Genomic DNA, 14,455 nt, shown 5'->3' with positions numbered 1-14,455 from the left:
CTTTCGTTAAAGCCAAGGAAGCCTTGGCAGATGCCATGATGCTGGTGCACCCCAGAACGGACGTTCCAACTGCCCTCACGGTGGACGCATACGACACAGCAGTCGGTGGGGTGCTGGAGCAGGCGTTCTTCAGCAAGCACCTACGACCACCCGAACTCAAGTACAGTGCTTTCAACCGGGAGCTGTTGGCACTGTATCTGGCAATCCAGCATTTCAGGTACTTCTTAGAAGGCAGGCTGTTCGCCGCATTCACGGACCACAAACAGTTGACCTCCACGTTCAAGAAGGTGTCCGATCCCTGGTCGGCTCGCCAGCGGCGACATCTGTCCTACATCTCCGAGTACACGACGGACATCCAGCATGTCTCGGGGAAGGACAACGTCGTGGCGTGCGTGCAGTGCCAAACAGCCAAGGTACAGTGGCACACTAAAGCCCCGCTGCAGCAGTTCGAACCCACCCACTGGAGGTTCAACCACATTCATGTGGATATCGTCGGCCCCCTACCAGTGTCCCGAGGAGCCCGGTACCTCCTAACTATGGTAGACCGGTTCATGAGGTGGCCAGAGGCGGTCCCACTCACCGACATATCTGCCGATTCCTGCACCAGAGCACTGATCACAATCTGGGTAGCACGCTTCAGGGTACCGGCCCACATTACCTCCGAAAGAGGCGCCCAGTTCACCTCCAGCCTGTGGTCAGCTGTGGCCAGCCTGTTGGGAACGCTGCTACACCACACAACTGCCTACCACCACAGTCGAATGGACTGGTGGAATGCTTCTCATGGCCCGCCTGAGAGGACCTAACTGGGTGGACGAGCTTCCCTGTGTCCTGCTTGGAATTCGCACAGCGCCCAAAGAGGATCTGCACGCCTCGTCGGCTGAGTTGGTCCCGGGAGATTTCATACCAGCCCCAAGGGGGCAAGAGGAAGAACCCACAGCAGTCCTGGACAGGCTACGTGAAAGGCTCGGCAACCTGGCCCCCGTACCAGCTTCACAGCACGGACGGACCCCTACCCATGTACCCAAAGACCTGGGTTTGTGTTTGTACGAAGGGGCGGACACCAGGCACGGCTACAGCGGCCGTACGAGGGGCCGTTCAAGGTGATCAACTAAAATGGGTCCACCTACGTTCTGGACATTGGGGGGAAAGAGGAGGTTTTCATGGTGGACCGACTCAAACCAGCCCACGTGGACTTGGCACAGTTGGTTGAGGTTCAGGCACCATGGCACAGAGGCAGACCTCCCAAACAGAGGCTGATCCAGACTGTGGACATTGTGGCGTGTATCGCCGGTTCTGGGGGGGTGGGTTATGTGGCGACCCACTTTCTGCGCAGGCGAACCGGCTCACAAATAGCCAGCGTGCGGGGGGAGACTTTGGTAATGCACCTCCAACATCATTTCCGCCCGGAGAGGGCAGGCGCTAGGGATTTAAATGCCAGCACCTCAAAGTTTGAATAAACTAGTCTCCAAATGAAGTTATTTCAGCGCTGTGTGTAACACATCGCTACAGTAACACCTTTTAACACAGTCCAGGCATTCCTACATGTTTCAACACATGCAAGTTACTGAATAACAATCAGTTGCTGACAATTTCAATAATCATGGCAGCCAAGCTGAACAGGTTTAGAGCCCAACAAAATGGGAAATTTTGTAAGTGACAAGTTGGATTTTTTTTAAGTGGATTTGATTGAAAGAGGAATATTGGACAGGGCACTAGAGAACGTTCTCATCTCATTTGAGAAAGTATCATGTGATTTTTGATCCCCACTTGAACTCGGTTTCACATACTGTACCAGTACTAAGAAACTGTACCATAACTATGCAGTCTTTTCCCAGAACTGCATGCAATAATTATGTGCTCACACCCTAGGAGTTTGTGTAACATAGACATGGTGTTATTTTAGGATAAGTTATTCCCCCTTTTTAAAGGACATATTCAGGATGAGAGAAGGAGATAGAAGGCAAGAAACTACAGATCAGTTTGCTTAACATCCGTCTTTGAGAAAGTGTAGAAAGGTATTTTTATAGGAGGATAGTCAAGGTGATTCTAGATAATCAGGCAAAGTCAAAATGGTTTTGCAAAAGGCAAATTATGGTTGACGAATTGATTAGACTTTTTTGAAGAAGTGCTGAGGATGAAGAGGAACTGTTGGTTGTTCCAGAAACTGGTCACAACAAAGGTTACTGCAGAAAACTACTTAAATTGCAGAAGGTAACCTATCCAAATGGAATTATGATTGACTTGCAAACAGGAAACACACAGTAGGCATAAAGTGGTCTTTTTCTAGTTGATAAGATGTAACTAGTGTGCACTTCTGAGATCATGGATGGGCCCTTTACAGCTGATACATGTAACTTGGATGAAAGCACCACCAGTCATGAAGTCATATTGTATGGAAATAGGTATTTCGGCCCAACTTGCCTATGCTGACCAAAATAACCGTTAAGCTAGACCCACTTGTCATGTTTTCCCCATGTTCCTCTGAACCTTTCATTTTCATGCACTTCACCCAATGTCTTTTATTGCTAAATTTGTATGGTTAAATTAATGATGTCACAAAGATAGGTGGACAACTAATTTGTAAGGAGGAATATTGAAAGATTAGATATGTGGACAGAGAATTGGTCAATGAAGTACAATGTGGGAATTTTGTTTTAATGTTAATTTTTGCAGGAACAATGATAAAATAGCATATTATTTAAAATTTGCAGACATTTCATGTAGATGAACAGTTTATAGATATGGCAAGTAATTAGGAAAGTTATTGTTATTGTGAAGGCTGGAATACAAAGCTAGAGAGGTTATGCTTTATCATTTTTGCATTGTATGGACTACATCTAAAGTACTATGGTCAGTATTGATATTCTTAGTTAAGGGTAACAGTACTGAAGGAGGTAAGTGTTAATAAATCATTAGTCAAATGATACCTGGAAAGGCAAGCTATCTTGTAAAGAAAGGTAGCCAGACCAGGTTTGCATCTTCTCGAGAGGAGATTTGATTGAGACATATACATTCTTGATCAGTATTGACTGGCAGATATAGAGCAATTGCTTCCTTTATTGGACAATCTGGAACTAGGAGTCACCCATTTTAGACAGCAATTATGATTTTCGTTTCTCTCAGATGGTTATGAATTTTAGGGATTCTGTTCCTCAAAAGGTGGCGGAGTCAGACAGCTTGAAATTTTTTAAGGTAGGTTCTTCATGGTGAAGTGTGTGAAAAGTCAGCAGGGGTAGACAAGATTGCAAAGTTGAATTTCTAACCAAATCTGGTATGACATGGAATGGTGGAACATGTTGAAGTATTGAGTATTCCTGCTGCTAATTTGTACCTTTATATGTAGGCACTCTTCTCAAGGTAAACAATGTTCCAGAAGAAATATAGAATGTTTAAAAATGTACCATCTACTACACTTGATAACCAACATGTCCTCCTTCACCTATTGACTGTGCTCCTGGCCTGTGGAACCATGCATTAAAAGTTATCTGCTTCTCTGGGAACTGCTGAAAATAATTTCTAAAAGCACTGGCCATTTAAACAGCTGGAAAGCTGCCCCTTGATCATAATTCTCACTTGACTTTCTTTCTGACCACCTTACTCCCGAATCACTTGTTTATGAAATATTCGGCTTTGTTTGCAAGAATAATAGTCACATTCAGGATAAACTTAATGCATTGGATGTTTTGCACATCAAATACACTTCCCCTGTTTGTCAATACATTTTAATTTTATATGCATTCAGTGTTATACAATCAAGCATGTAAACAGCAAGTCATATGATTATCTTACTGATTAGATATCAATTAAAAGTTAATACTTTTGATGCAGGATGTAGTATTGAATTTTACAAGTGTGATAACAAATACAATAGCACTGAGTACAACAGAAAATTTGAAGTACCTTGTTTACTTGGAAGAGTTGGGTTTTCAGTAGATACTCGAGGGACAGTCAGCGTAGTCAGTGGTATCATCATTTGTTCCTGTACGTGTGTCAAAGAGTGGAATTCTTGCGCTCTGAAGACCAAACTGGGGTTAGTTGCTATCTCCTTCAGCTGTGCTGGGTCTGCATTCTTAATCCCTACAGCAAAGATACCTATGGCAGCTTGCTTCATTGCATCTGCAGATGGTTTGATGTTATCTCTGGACCTTCCAGCAGTGAGCAGCACCAACAACTGAGGCACACCATCAGCCTTCCTGCTTCCTGAAGATCTGGTAAAGTGATTTTGAAGGACATAATCCAATGCTGCCCCAGTGTTCAGTATTTTCCCTCCTCTTAACCAAAGATTTTCCACATGAAGCATAATTTCATCTTCTGAAGAGTAGGTGTTCAGATAGAATTCAGTCTCTGCATAATTGCTGTATTGCACCAGGCCTATTTGAACATCATTATTTCCAATATCAAGATTCTCAATTAGGCTGGTCAGAAACGCACGGAGAATAGGAGAATTTGTGTTTCCAACTTCATCTGACCCATCGACAAGAAACACTATGTCTCTTTTGCTTCCACTACCTAATACAGCTGGAATAAATGCATGATTTTTTAAAAATTTCAGTCCACATACAACCAGCAGAGAAAATAAAAACAAGTCTAGGTAAATGCTTCCACAAAAATGCAATACTTGTCACTTTAGTCACAATCAACAATACAAACTACACTCATTTTCCAAAGCTTCCTCTTGAAATTATTTAGATAACTGCAAAAAGAAAATCTTCCATGAACTAGCACAATTGCACAACGTAATAGAACTTAAACTCATTTTTGTCCTTTCCATTAAAACATACTCATTGCACCCTTAGTCAAACTGTATGGTACAAACAGAAATGGTTTAATGGCAGTATCATTCTGAGGTCTCAATTTCAAAGTGCCTCAGACAGGCTTTGTACCTAGGGATTTTCCAACTATAAATGTTGAAATTAATATCATCAATGTTTATATGCCTTTGACAAAAAAATAGGTATTTTAAATAAACAATTACAAATGAATAAAAACTAAGCCTTAAATCGCTGAAAAACAAAATAATCATTTAAAATACTTAAGTAATTAATGATAGCACCTCCTATCACCAGGTTAAATGTAGGATTCCATGCCTAAAAGCATGTGGGAAATGTCCTAGGATCCAAGGTTGTCCATACACTTGAGTGATGGCTGTTCCAATCAGACTTGCTGGCAAAGTTCTGTGAGATCCACTAAATTTTGTTTATAACCAAAGACATTAAACCATGTCTATTAATGCCTCTATACCTTAGAAAATGTGACATCATAAAACAGTGTATTTGGCACACTTTCTTACATATGTTCAAGATATTTTAATCTCCTTCCAAGAGAGAGTAAGGAATAGGAATACTGTCTGGCTCAGGCGTCTGGTGCTGTACATGAGCATGATAGAATGTTAGTTTCTTGCTTGGTTCCTGCTAAATTAATTTTAACAGGTATGAAAATATTGTGGCAGGAAGGGTGGAGAGAATTCAAGAGAGATGTGAGGGGCAGTTTTATTTTAGACTGGTAGATGCCTGCAACACACTGCCAGGTGGTGGTAGAAGTAGAAAATGATAAAGGTGCATAAAAGGGGATTTTGACATACACTTGAACATGAAGGGAGGAATATTAATAATGGGATTACTTTCTTTTGACATTATTGTCTTTCCCCGAGCCTTACTAATCTATACGTAACATCCTCTAAAATGTCCAATTGATGCTGAGATGTGAGTGGAGCAGGCAAAGCCAACTTCTGCTGCAGAGGGGAAGAACAGACTGCAGAAGCTGGAAGCTGGAGCAAAAAAAAACAAACTATTGGAAGAACTCAGGAGGTTAAGCAGCATGCATGGAGATAAAAAATTTGTGCTGACATTTTGGGTCAAGATCCTGCATAAGGACTGGGGGTGAGGAGGAAGGATGATAAGTATATAGAAGTGCAGGTAAGGGTGGGGCAGGAGCGTTAGGTGGAACCAGATGGTGGGGTAGTTGGAGTCGGGTGCAAGGGAGAACAAGAGGTGTAATACTGAAACAAAGGAAGAAAGAAACAGGGTATGAAAGGCATGACTTTCACTGCTGCTGAGCTGAATTTGTGTCCCTCTCGGACTTCATGGGTAAAGACTAGGGAGAATTGGTGTCATGCCACTTAACAGCCAACTGATGTCCATGGATCATTGTGGATAGTTTTCTCCCAGTTTGTCCAACATAATGTTTGCTGCAGTCCCTACACTAGATTTTATCAACTGGCTGTTAATCAGCATGACCTAGAAGCGTAGCTTTCCTCAAACATTTCTATAAATTGAATTGAATTGAACTGACTTTATATCTTACATCCTTCAAATACATGAGGAGTAAAAATCTTTATGTTACATCTCCATCTAAATGTGCCATGTGCTGTCATAGTAATTTATAATAATTTATAATAAATAGAACAATCAATGTAATATAGAGTACACTCAAATCAGCGTGTTCATCAGTCTGATGGCCTGGTGGAAGAAGCTGTCCCGCAGACTGTTGATCCTAGCTTTTCTGCTCCGGTACTGTTTCCTGGCTGGTAGCAACTGGAGTAGATTATGGTTGGGATGACTTGGGTCCCCACTGATCCTATGGGCCCTTTTTACAAACCTGTCCTTGTAAATGTCCTGATTCATGGGAAGTTCACAACTACAAATGTGCTGGGCCGTCTGCACCACTCTTTGTAGAGTTTTGTGATTAAGGGAAGTACAGTTCCCATACCAGGCAGTGATACAGCCAGTCAAGGTGCTCTCAATTGTGCCCCTGTAGAAAGTTTTTAGGGTTTTGGAGCCCACATCAAACTTCCTCAACTGTCTGAGGTGAAAGAAGCACTATTGTGCCTTTTTCAGCACACAGCTGGTGTGTACAGATCACATGAAGTCCTCAGTGATGTGGATGCCAAGGAACTTAAAGCTGTTTACCCCCTCAACCCCAGATCCATTGATGTCAATAGGGGTTAGCCCATCTCCATTCCTCCTGTAATCCACAACCAGCTCCTTTGTTTTTTGCCACTTGGAGGAAGAGGTTGGTTTCTTGACACCACTGTGTCAGAGAAATGACTTCTTCCCTGTAGGTCACCTCGTTATTGTTTAAGATAAGTAGACAAGTAGAGCTCAATCACATTTATAAGCTAATGTGGGCAAAGCAACACACAGAGTTCGCCATGTGACCAACCACTCCCTCTATCAAAATTGAGTTTCTGTAATGATGACCAGTCAACTAATTGATAAGTATATGAAGGCCAAGCATTCCGAGGACACACTACAAGTGAACAGCCAGTGCACTGATGATGTCTCCTCGTATGGTGACAAAACATTTGCAAATGGATTGCCAAGATCAGGGAACAACTCAGCCCAATTGATGCCATACAAAGAAGGCATGACTCCGGATGTTTCATTAGGAGACTTGGCACGTTACCAAAGAATCTCAGAGGTACTGTAGAGACAACATTCTAACAGGTTGCGTCACCATCTGGTATGAAGGGATCACTGCACAGGATTGGAAAAAGCTGTAGAAAGTTGTAAACTTAGCAACCCCATCAAAGGCACCAGCCTCTGCAGCATCACGGACACCTTCAGAAGGCTATACCTCAAAAAGGTGCCATCCATAGTAATGAAGACCCATCACCAAAGACTTGCTCTCTTCTCATTACTACCATCAAGGAAGACGTACAAGAGCCTGAAGCACAGAGTCAGTGTTTCAGGAACAGCACCTTCTTCTCCACTATCAGATTTCTGAATGGACAACGAGCCCATGAACACTATCTCACTATTTTGATTTTTTGTTTGTTTTCTATTTTCACTACTTACTTAATTTAATTGTGTGTGTATATATATATATATAGTACTGTTGCTGCAAAATAACAAATATTACAACAAACGCCAGTTATATTAAACCTGATTCTGAACACAAATGGAACAAGATGCGTGGATTAGTTGGGTTAGGAGTCTGTATCAGTGCTGCAATGCTTCAACTCTATAAAAGAGGAAGATGATGACAATGTAAAGGTAGAGACAGAACTAAGAAGAGCACTGAAATATTTCCAGCTGGGGAGGTGGGATGTAATACCAGCCAGTTTAGAACTAACAGATTGATTATAATATAATAATATTGTAATAATATCAGGAATATAGCAGCTGTGATTCAGTTATTGCTGATCTAAAAACAGCAACTAGAACATATCTTTGGAATTTGTAATAATAATGCAAAGGAATAATTCTGCACTGAGACCATTAATGGCCATATGTTGCTGATTAGCTCATGAAAATCAAACAAAAAATTGTAGATACTGGATAGTTAAAACAGAAATGGAAAATTCTGGAAATGCTCCAAAGAAAAATTCTCTTTTCCACACTAGAAATCCTAGAACTTTTGATCTCTTGTGTAAACACTCATATAAAGTTTCATTATTTCAGCATTAAGTCAGCAGCTAAACACAGCAAATGAGCGGAGGTACCTGGTTTGACAGGAACGGTTGGCTGGTGAGTGGGTCCTAGTGTAGCAGGCAGTGTTGACAATGATATCATCACCTGCTCCTGTAAGTTGGGCAGAGACCGGAAATCCTCTATACTGAAGCCCAACCTGGCCTCACTTGCGATTTCTTTCACTTGTGCTGGGTCGACGTCCCTGGTTCCCACAGCAAATACTGTTACAGCTGCTCGCTTCAGTGCATCTGCAGATTGTGTAACATCATCTCTGGATCTTTCAGCCATGATAAGCACCAGTATCTGAAGAACTCCCTTGTCTTTCCTGCTTCCTGAGGATCTGGTGAAGTGATTTCTAAGCACGTAGTCCAGAGCTGCCCCGGTATTAAGTGGCATCCCACCTCTCTGTCTGAGTCCTTCCATGTGAGACATAATTTCATCTTCTGAAGAGTAGGTATTCAGATAGAACTCAGTCTCTGCATAATTGCTGTATTGCACCAGACCAATCTGAACATCACCATTTCCAATATCAACGTTCTCTATTATCTGTCGAAGGAATTCATGGATAAAACCAAAATCTGTGCCCCTGACATTATCTGATGCATCAACAAGAAATACAATGTCCTTCTTGATTATTCTTTCTCCTGGAAGTGAAAATATATATAGTATTATAATTATTTAACTGGTCACAATAATTAATCTTCACAGTGTAGAAAATAGTTAATAATTAGTTCCATGTATTCTTAAAATATATAGCACAAAATCAGGCTATTCTGATCAATTGAAAACTGTATTTCAAAGTCAAAAGACAAAATTGAAATTGAAGTAAATCTATTATCATACTACATACATGTCACCACATAAAATCTTGAGATTTGTTTCTGTGGGCATGCCTAGCAAATCTGTAGAACAGTAGATGTAAACAGGATCAATGGACAACAAACTGTGCAAATGCAGGTATAAATAATTGGCATAAATAACGAGCATGAAATAACAAGATAAAAGAATCCTTAAATGAATGTAGTTATCTCCATTTGTTCAAGCTTCTGATGGTTGAGGGGTAGTAAATGTTCTTGAACCTGATGGTGCGAGTCCTGATGCTCTTGTACCTTCTACCTGATGGCGGCTGGGAGAAAAGAGCATGATCTAGGTGGAGAGGTTAAGTTGCTAATGGATGATCATTTCCTACACCAATGCTTCATGTCGATGTACTCAATGGTTGGGACGATTTTACCCATGATGTACTGGGCCAAATTCATTACCTTTTGTAGGTTTTTCCACTCAATGTCATCTAACTCTATGACCTAAGCCTTCAATAATTCCCAGCCATAGCAATGAATTTACATCTTTCCTTTGTCATTTCTCAAACTCTCCGAATGTGTCGGCATCCTGACACACTAAATGTTTCATTTACCTAATTCCCAGTGAACGCTTGATTCCTTGCCAGTTTCTGAATTCCACCTGGCCTGATGAGAATGGTTTGCTAGCGTGTGGTTAGCTTCTATAGTGTTTTCTTGCCACAGGCAATCCAGGCACCTCCTCCAGCCTCATTTTTTCCTGTTCAGTCACAGCCAGGGATCAGTCATAATGGATTCCCTTTGCCCTAAAGGTCATTACATTTGTGTTGTTACATTTGGGTGCTCTAAAGGTGCATTTTCAGCCCTCTCCTGTTAATGATCTAATTGTTAACCCTCAGCGATATCAACCAAATTCATAGTGTTCTCAAGGAGAAAACCACCATTCCCATGCTGGAAAACCACCTGAAAAATTGTGCAGAAAATTCTGCATTTTAACCCTCAGATTCCTTGACAATGAATTCAGGTTTCCTGACAACTCTCCTTCAGTTTGTGTCACAACCACAGATTCGGCAGCACAGCAGATACAGCAATTGCACTTGTGAATATGCATATGTCAGCTAATTATTATTTCATTGTGACAGTATTTAACTCCATTCATTCTGTCACGTGTTTTTCAAGATTTGAAGACAGCACAGCAATGCTTCGCTGCCTGTTTATATTTGGCCTTGCCTGAGAAACTGGACTGCCGAGTTAACTGACTTTGAAGACTAGTGGTATTAGTTTGATATTTATTTGTTCCTTTCAGCCACAGTATTCACTTCTTTTTTCCTTTGAGAGTTTTAGTTAATGGCCCTGTTTGGTCTAGCATTTATGGTTTTCTTTTCCCTTTAACACTGTTTGCATTAAAGTCTGTGAACTATCGACCTGATTCAGTGTCTCTCACTCGGTACTTGGGCCATATCCGAACCGAGTAGCAGCAAGTCTAGACCACACAAAGATGGACCCAGCAGAGACAGAGAAGCTGACCTTGGACATGAGATTCATTGGTCAGAGCGATTTGATGAGGCAACAATGTTCCGTTGGAATTCCTATGTATAAACTCTTGTCTCTGTCTCCAGTGTGACAGAAGGTTCTTGCCAAGTAATGGACCCAGCGAAGTTTGAACAGTGACGTTTTGACATTGGTGGCTTGACGACAGGGTGCCTTCTATTCTCAGTGCATGTCCTGGCTCTACATTCCAGGATTCCTGAGTCTGTATACCGAGCTTCCCTAGTCTAAGTTGAGTTTCTCCGGTATCCATTCCAAGCTTTACAAGTCACAGGTACCCAGGTTCCCAGCTTTGCCGTCCCATGACTCAGGTCTGCATAACAAATGAGCGCTTCAAGCTTATCAATTGATCCAATAAATCATCATTCAAGTCATCAGTGGAAATTCTGGAAGAGCGCTACTACAAAAGCTGATCCTTGGCTGGAGTGTGCAAATAGACAAGTAAAGTAACCTTATCAAGAGTATTTTTAACCTTTTGATGAAAGTCATGGTACAGACTGGAAAAATTGAACTTCCATATAGCAAATTAAACATATCTACAGAGAACCAGCTTTCTTAGCGATGAAAGAAACCTGTCTATGCTGTCTTGATTGGTAAAATTGAGAGTATATCCTAATTGCATCTGAAAAAATTGTGAAAGATATAACACTGAGAAAGATTTGAAAAGATTCTTTCTCTAGGTTTCAAGTTTCATGCTTTCAAGGTTTCCCAAGGACTTTTCTCTATATTCCCAAGGTTTTTACTTTTCTGATTGTTTCCAAGGCTTACTCAATGTGTTTAGGGTTTATCAATGTTGTCCCCATCTCGAACACTCCCAAGCCTCCTTCTCAGCCTCGCCTGAGGTTTCTTGATCTCAGTCTGTTGGAGTACCCAGGTCTTTCAGGATGCCCTGGTCTCTGAGTCAGTTGGAATTCCCAGGACTCTCAGTCTCTCTGGATCCCCAAGTCCCCCTGCCTCTCGAGTTCTCCATGCCTCCCTCTCAAGCTCCCTAGGTCTCTCGAGTCATCCATGGATCTCACGTTTTCAGGGCTTCCTGGGCCATCAGGTTCCGGCTATAGGGAGGGGTGTCCTGTAGTGATTTCTTCAGGCCTGTGCAGGGCATCAGACAGCATTGGGCTTTAAGGTTTTTAAGAGCACCTGAATTGGTTAAATTTGCTTGACAACAGTTATTAATGGTTTAAGAGTTCCTTGTGTTTTTCTCGAGTGACTCGCTCTTGTAATGCATTTTCCTGGAACTTTCCGTTTAAGTTTAAGTTTATTTTGATAGGCTCAGGGATTCTGTGTTAGTTTTATTGTTGAAGCAGATGCCCGATTAGCTCCAATCAGAGAGTCCTCATTTTGAGAGTGATTCATCTCACAGTGTCACTTGATCGAGCTACCTCTGTAAAAGCTCTTGATTCTGTCTCTGTATCGAAGTCTTTGGCTCCGATATTGGCAGTGCACACAATGGTATTTACCTACCAGCATTATTGAAGGATATGGTGGACCAGTCCCTCATCCGGGACCTCCTGCGGTCGCAGGTCTGTGGCGCCTCAGCGGCTATGCCTAGAAAGAGGGGGCCCTGTCACAACCACAGTTTCTGCAGCGCAGCAGATACGGTAATTGTGCTTGTGAATGTGCACGTGTCAGCTAATTATTTCCTAGTGGTAGTATTTAACTCCATTCATTCCATCGTAATGTTTGTCGAGAGCTGGACACAGCAACACTTCGCTGCCTGCTTGCAATCAGCCTTGCCTGAGAAATTGGACTGTCGAGTCAACTGACTCTGAACACTAGCAGCATTCGTTTTATTCTTAGCTGTCCTTTTCAGTTGCAGTGTAGGTTTCATTTTCAATTTGAAAGTTTTAGTTAATGGTACTGTTTATTGTTTTCTTTTCCCTTTAACACCGTTCGCATTAAAGTCTGAACTATCGACCTGCTTCAGTGTCTCTCACTCAGCACTTGGGCCATATTCGGATCGGGGTCAGTTTGCTTAACTGACAGTTAAAGCAAATTATCACACATATTGGGATTAGGGTTTGATGCATGAATTGCAAGGGACCAAAACTGGAGGTTTAAAAGAAAAGATGCTGTGAAATAAAGATAATGGATACAGAGCTCCTCCAGGGAATCGGGTGTAAATTCTGCTCTCTGAGAAGTAGGATCTGCTCAGGCACACCTACTTTAAGCATCACCAGAACAAGCCTCCTGTTCCTAGCAAAGGGTTGCCTTTCCACAAATGACCCAAGACATCTACAACCAGAGAAATTGAAGTACACATGCCAGATTGGCCATGGGAAAAATCAAAACTCTGTTAGTCTCCACCTGATTCAACTGATACAGTAGCCTAAAGTAGAAGACTGATAGGAAATGCCTAATATATTAGGAGAGCTGTCAGCCAATTGTCAACAAATTCATCGTCGAGGAGTCTGAGGCTGATGGCATAGGCCTTTGAGGCACTCCTTTCCAGCATGGGAATGGTGGCCCACTGCACAGGCACACTGTGAATTTGGTTTAATTTTGCAGTCTTTTTCAGACTGGGGAATGAGCACAATTACGGAGCCAATCATGAGGCTGTGTCAGATGGCTGCTATTGCAACTTCTTTTGAAGACTGTGACTGCCTGGGTACTGTAGTGAAGCATCAGACTGCTGTAATGCAAGTGCAGAAATTAGCAAACAGATTTCAGTGGATAAACACTGTTGTCCACATATCTGACCTCCAAGAGATGATTACAATTGCTGATGTGTCACCCCTATGAGGTAGCAATGGCAACATGGAGCATAAACCTGCCATCATCTCTCAAGAAGTTAATATTTTTCTGCCCACGCTTCGTCACCTTCAGCCAGCCAGCCTAGATAAGTGGCTGCACCTGCCTAGATGGTGCAACATTTCAAAGTCCAGGGTCAATCCAGGTCATCTTCACGCTCCTCATTGAAAGCCAACACTTCTGTATCGGATGTGCTGCAACCGCAAGTTATCATGGGACAGGAGGGGTGAAGGTACAGGGCAGACTGGCACTGAGGGAATGTGTAAGGTTATTAATTTGCTTCTGTGTGCAAATTGGCATGATTTAATTTATAAAATTAGTTGGTACATTTACTTTGATTTCACTCTTGCACAGTAGCCATGCAGATATTTCATCAATGTAAAGGGAAGGAACTTCTGGTGAATGGGGAATTGGATTTCTCTATCCAATTATATGAGTTCTTAAGTGGTTTAGCCAGAAGAGAACAGAGCTGGTTACCTCTTTCTTACATTTTCTCTTCAGTCTTTGCTTCTGCGTCTTGCGTGCACATTGCACACGTTGATAATGTCTGTCCTCTCAGATTTTGCATTGGGTAGCAGACTACAACAGTCTTGAAATCTTACCAGCATAGTAGTCGAGGAGCTTTCCAGTAAAGTTTAGATAATAGAAGTGCTATTCTAACACACTGCACTACATTTCATACAACCTCATGACCTTCACTGTAACATGCAGTTCGTGGTTCCCTTGCGACAGGGAAAATTAGCAATGGTAAAGAGTATTACAAACTGTGTTAGACAGTAATTACCTAAATAACAGTAGTGGCATCCCTTATGTGCCATCAGGCAGTAATAACAAGGACACCTTGACATGCTTCAAGCATCCACATTGGGAGAGCCAATTGTGTAAAGGTTAATCACTTTATTCAGCTTAACAACCACTGACAGTGTGGGTTTGCGTTTCCTTGTTGATTTC

General features: G+C 42.0%; 1 protein-coding gene across 1 annotated transcript in view; it reads right to left on the bottom strand.

The window, feature by feature from the left end:
* Positions 1-14,455, bottom strand: part of col6a3 (collagen, type VI, alpha 3) — a 111,635-nt gene that overhangs the window by 60,425 nt on the left and 36,755 nt on the right. Inside the window, exons 11-12 of the mRNA XM_059965962.1 lie at positions 8,444-9,055; positions 3,901-4,518 (exon numbers count right to left, since the gene is read on the bottom strand). Of these exons, the coding sequence (XP_059821945.1) occupies positions 3,901-4,518; positions 8,444-9,055 (1,230 nt within the window). The remainder of the gene's footprint in view (positions 1-3,900; positions 4,519-8,443; positions 9,056-14,455) is intronic.

The sequence above is a fragment of the Hypanus sabinus genome, chromosome 4 (genome assembly GCF_030144855.1).
Source record: "Hypanus sabinus isolate sHypSab1 chromosome 4, sHypSab1.hap1, whole genome shotgun sequence".
Classification (NCBI taxonomy): Eukaryota; Metazoa; Chordata; class Chondrichthyes; order Myliobatiformes; family Dasyatidae; genus Hypanus; species Hypanus sabinus.
Note: the sequence above shows the minus strand (reverse complement) of the source record. Positions and strands in the feature narration are given on the sequence as shown.